General features: G+C 37.6%; 1 protein-coding gene across 1 annotated transcript in view; it reads left to right on the top strand.

Annotated features, from left to right (window-relative positions):
• The window catches only part of ube2h (ubiquitin-conjugating enzyme E2H (UBC8 homolog, yeast)), a 35,676-nt gene extending 30,431 nt beyond the window's left edge, over positions 1–5,245 (top strand). The window contains exons 6-7 of the mRNA XM_077234495.1: positions 284–412; positions 1,768–5,245. Coding sequence (XP_077090610.1) covers positions 284–412; positions 1,768–1,892 — 254 coding nt within the window. The 3' untranslated portion in view covers positions 1,893–5,245. The remainder of the gene's footprint in view (positions 1–283; positions 413–1,767) is intronic.
• Positions 5,246–5,588: the final 343 nt, after the last annotated feature.

Here is a 5,588-nt window from a genome sequence, read left to right as displayed (position 1 = left end):
TGTCCACTTTTAGTTTGTATAATAGTGACAGCTAGAATGTACAGCACTGTCTATGAGAGAAAAGAGAAGGACAGAAAGAGAGAGAGAGAGAGAGAGAGAGAGAGAGAGAGAGAGAGAGAGAGGTCTATATCTACAGCCCCCACACTGAACGGGAGATTAGGCCATAATCATGTCACTCACCACAAATCCTCCATTTTGTGCTGCATGTAGGGCTCATAACATAAGAATTTTGCTCTGCTCCTGTATTAAAGGCTCTACTTCCTGTCTTTCTCTTTCCTCACAGATCTCACCAATATCTTCGAGTCGTTCTTGCCACAGTTACTGGCCTACCCGAACCCCATTGACCCTCTGAACGGGGATGCGGCAGCCATGTACTTGCACCGGCCAGAGGACTACAAACAGAAAATCAAAGGTGATTTGGAGAGTTGCTGTCGATTGACTTGGTGTTCTCTTGGTTTAACCTCCATCTGGCCTCTGGTTTTATATGTCACCAATTTTCACATCACCACTTTACAATGTCTTCTGCTCTGAAAAATGTGTGTGCGTAAGGTACATGTTATCATAATGAAACCTTCCAAATTGCAGATATCATTTTTGACCTGGCTGTCATACAAAGAAATTATGAACACATGCAAAACGAAATAATAATAACTGATTATGCTGTAGCCATTGTAGTCTTTTTCATGTGAGCTTTTTGTTTCACTATGCATTTTTGTTTCTCTATGCATGTAGCTGTTGTTTTTGCCAAATATTTTTGTCAGATAAATACATTAACCAAGTTAAGTGTTTTGTTCTTCCCTCATATTTAAGATTTTAAAAATACATAAAATATTGTCATCATATTTTGATGGTTTAATCGAATTTGTAGGTTCATTAAAACCAAATTTCTCCTCTGGACATCACTCTTGACCAGTCGTATATCTTTTTCTTACAAAAGATAAGTCTTCTTGAATTTAAAAAGCCAAATTACTGTCTTTACCATTATGTATTCCATAGTATTTATAAGCAATTTTGTGGATAAATTGTGATTTTTTTTTTTTAGGCTTTTCATTAGGCAAATTGAGTTTCCGAAAGCATGAATGTTGGTATCATGACCATTTCTTGTCTTTATTTTTATATAGTAAAATGTTTTGGTAAAAATTCACTACAGTTAAACATTTTTAATGTCAGTTAGATTTTCTAAAAAAATAAATAAACTATTACTTTTATTCAGGACACATTAAATTGATCAAAAGTGACAGTAAAGACATGTATTTATAGTGTTACAAAAGATGTCTATTTCAAATAAACGCTGTTCTTTTGAACTTTGTTCATTAAGAAGCATGACATTTCTTTTTATCATGGTTTCCACAAAAACCTTAAGCAGCATAACAGTTTTTAATATTGATAATAAGAAATTTTTCTTGTGCATCCAATCACTGAAGACTGGAGTAATGATGCTGAAAATTCAGCTTCACCCTCAGGAATAAATTACATTTTTAAATGATTTAAAATAGAAAACAGTTCTTTCAAATTGTAATAATATTTCTCAAAATCACAGTTTTTACTGTATTTTTGATCAAATAAATGCTGCCTTGGTGAACATAAGGCTTTTTCAAAAAAAAATCCCCAAACCTTTGAACAATAGTGTGAATATAGGTATATATTTGTTAATTTAGTGTGCTAAACTTCATTATTTTATTAAATACAATTTTTTTGTAGTGAAATAATTATTTGCTTTCTGTCTTTTTCCCATCCACCTCTTTCTGTCTCGCTGTTTCTCTTCAGAATACATCCAGAAATATGCAACAGAGGAGGCTCTGAAGGAGCAGGAGGAAGGAGCGGGCGACTCCTCTTCAGAAAGCTCCATGTCTGACTTTTCAGAGGACGAAGCTCAGGACATGGAGTTGTAGTTAAGGGCGACAGTTTCTCCCCTTTACCACAGAGACTATATTATTTCCTAACCATGCGAAGCAGACTATAAAAGATTCATATTTAAACAAGGTGATTTTTTTTTTTTTATCGTTATTATTACTAAACCAGGATTTTTATGGATATCTAGCGTTGACGATGAATACGGCACACTCTCTAGGTGTTCTATCTCTACTTCTTGGTGGTTGTTCCCCCCCCCCCCCCCCCCCCCCATTTTTTTCTCCCTTTCACTCTCTCACTCGCTCTCTCCGACACCCCAACAAAAGAAAGGCTTGTAGTGTTTCCCCTCCTTGATTCCACGTTAGTATCTGCATAGCTGGAATGCATGTCATCGCCTCCCTAATCCACCTTTTCCGACGCGGACCGACGGGACAGAGGCCGTATTTAACCGGGGGTGCCCTTGTGATGTTACTAACATACTGAGAGTTGTGTCCGTGATGCTCTGATATATGAATCCCCTCAGCTTAGACCTTTTGCAAGGACGGTCTTCAGGTGGAGCTGTCGCAGTTGGATCGGACACGTTTTGCCTCGTTACTCCCCTCCACCTCAGTGCTTGGATCGATCCAGCGCAAGTCATTTTGAATTATCGTTGCTTCCCTGGTTGTCCTGTTATTATTTTTTTCTTCTTCTTCTTTCGTTTGTTTGTATACTCAGCTGTTTTAAGATAGAAACGCTCAAGAGAGGAATTTCTCCTTACTCCTTTTTATTTGGCTCTCACCTTGAGGGGAAATTTCCACGCTGTACGTTAAAGCAATCATCAGGATTTTACAGAACGTCGCACACATTCTGCTCACCAATCAAGCCCACGATACAGCGCGTCTACGGCGGAAAATATCAGTACGACTCCCTTTAAGTTCCTTGAGCGTCTTTTTAAAGAGGATGTAGATGTAGAGGCTAGCACACCGAAGCTCAACTTTTCCACTAGCTCGATGTTTCTGGCTTTTGTTCCCTCATTGTGGAAGTCCCACACCCAGAAAACGTGGCTCTACACTGTGTGACCTTCCACAGTGACCCTCACTAAACGACCAGGAAAGTGACTGTCCTGCTTTATGGAGCACAATCTTTTATTTTGTACCAACATTGTATGCACAGAGTGTTTTGTCTTTTTCCTCTTTCTGTCACGCACCCTCTCCCTATTTACGAGCATCTTTTTTGTACATTTGTTGTATGATGCGGAAGTGGAGTCGTGTAGGACTTTTGTTGGTCTAGCCTAGAAGAAGCCTTCAAGAGAAAAGAGACAAAAAAAAAAAGACTTTTACTTACATTTGTAGAGTTCATCATCTTTTCCTATTGCTTGTGCATAACTATGATAGCTGTCGTTTGACCTCATGTAGATCTAGTTAGTTTTACTGGGTGGTGAAATCAAAAATAGTTGTTCATATGGATTTAGGTTTCGTAACCTGCTTGTCCGAATACAGATATTATTCGAAGGATCTCATTTGGTAAGATCTGCCGCGGAACTACTTGTGGTTTTAGGAGAAGGCCGAGTAACATTTACTAATGCTGAGGTGGGGTTTTGCCGCTACGGTGTGGAAACGGGCCGATATCTTCTGTATAAAGAGCTTTTGAATTTCAACATCTGCAGATATCATCAGTGGCATGTTGGTAACATGAAGAACCAGATTTAGTTTGTGTGTGTGTGTGTGTGTGTGTGTGTTTTGCAGTATTCTCACAAATCTCGCATTCTGAATGCACTTGCAGATTCATTCATCGTCCAAAATGTAAACGAAATGTGGTTGAAGTGTAGCATACGACGTTCCAAAACAGACGTCGACCCCAGCGGAATGGCATTAGGGGAGGTGTTTCAGTTTAGTTCGGCTCGTGTGAACAATTCAGAGCTGCTTATTTTTATCCCATGGCTTTTTTACGTTCTCTCCTGTTTTTCATTTTTAATTAAATCAATGCTTTATGGGCAAAGCATTTGACCTTGTTTTTAGCCCAAGTCAAGAATTAGCCAAATTGTGCAATGGGGGATAAAAAAGAAGAAAAGTCTGTTCAACATTTTTTTTTAGTCTAAATCGGTTATTGGGGGTTCATATTTTCAAGAAAAAGAAGAAAAACATCACTTATATGCAGTATTGTATTAAGAGGAAGTTATGATGCTCACAAGGAGAGAGACGGCATATGTTTAGACAGGCCTTTGTTTCATATCTTTCAGACATGTATGGAAGAAAATGCTTCTCGGTTGTGGTTTGGTTGCCTTGGTAAACATTTTGCCATGCCAAGCAACACACACACCCTGACACACAGACAGACTCCGCTTCTCTATTTCATTTCTGCTTCATTTTTGATCCAATATGAGAGGCAACATGTGGAGATTTAGTTTAAAAACATATATTTTTCCTTTGTTTTTAACTGTCATGTCAAAGAGTAAAATGACTAAAGAATTTGAGAATCTCAAATAAACAAATGTATAAGTGTGCTTCCAATATAATTAGAAATTATACCATTTTTTTGTGAATTTATTTACTAATTTTTGGATTCCTATTTTCCCCCTCATGTCAGTAACAGAGGCATCCATCTGAGCAGGTAATATGTGCTGAAAAGGTGTGTGGGATTGAAGGGAGTTTTTTTTTTTAAGTTGTTTAGTGGGTGGGGTGGAATAAATAATTACAGTGTGTCCTTTGTGTTTTGCACTCATAAGCCCCCAGTGCTTACACACACGCACAAACATTGCACACGTACACATTCAGGGGACAGCAGTTATCAATGTCGTGGTCTCCAGCTGTTTGTTTGCCTGAGAGAGAGAGAGAGAGGGAGAGAGAGAAAGGAAGAAGAGATGTGTCTTCCGGCTACTGCCATGGCCTCAGAGGCTCCCCCTGCTGGCCCTCTCGGCCAATGGCATCGCGTCTCTTGCAATTGTGTTGATGACGAGCTTTCCAGTGCACTTTGCATGCGTCCGGTGTAGAGTCCAGTCTAATTGAGTCCTGGCTGTCCACTCCTTCAGTCCCTTATACCTGTGCTTCAAGAGGGTGCTCAGACATGGGGCTTATGTGGGCACACAGCATGGATTTATTTTTTAATTAGTATCTGTATCTAGTACCTAGTGTGTGATACGCTGATTTAAAAAAGAAAATCCACTGTTTTTTTTTTTCTTTTACACTTTTTTTAAAAATCCCAGGTATTATGGTAATTTCCCCCTTTTATTTCCTTAACCATTAAACTTACTCTATTTTTTGCCATTATTTTTTTTTTTCTTTTGCATTGTGAAGTGGGCATGCCTGTCACAAAGGACAAATGCTCTTTATCTATAGGATTATAATCTCTTAAATAGCTGTGTACAGTAAACTGTAATAACTTCTTTTTTTAATAAAATATTAAATATGTGTACAAACTTGATTTGCATCTTTCTTCCAAATGGGTCATTTTGTTTTTCATTTTCATTCGAGCATTTTAGTGCACCATGTATATGTTAATATATTGGGTGAAATGTTAAACTCACGATACAAAAGAACCCCATCATAGTTTTATCACAATTAAAAGATCATGAAGTGAATTTTAAAGTAAATAAGTAGATGTTTCCTTGTTAACTTCTTCTAACAAATAATGGATTACAAGCTTAAAATAAAATGTATTATGAAATAATAAAACATACAAATAAAACAAATTAAGCATGTTTTGCTACCCATTTTATTTCAATTGCCACTTAGTTTGAATGCATTTTCTTCATAGATTGT

This window comes from Siphateles boraxobius, unplaced genomic scaffold (genome assembly GCF_051911475.1).
Source record: "Siphateles boraxobius isolate OS27281-9 unplaced genomic scaffold, OSU_SipBor_1 19, whole genome shotgun sequence".
In the NCBI taxonomy this organism is placed as follows: Eukaryota; Metazoa; Chordata; class Actinopteri; order Cypriniformes; family Leuciscidae; genus Siphateles; species Siphateles boraxobius.
The sequence above is the reverse complement of the archived record's forward strand: the minus strand, read 5'-3'. Positions and strand labels throughout refer to the sequence as shown.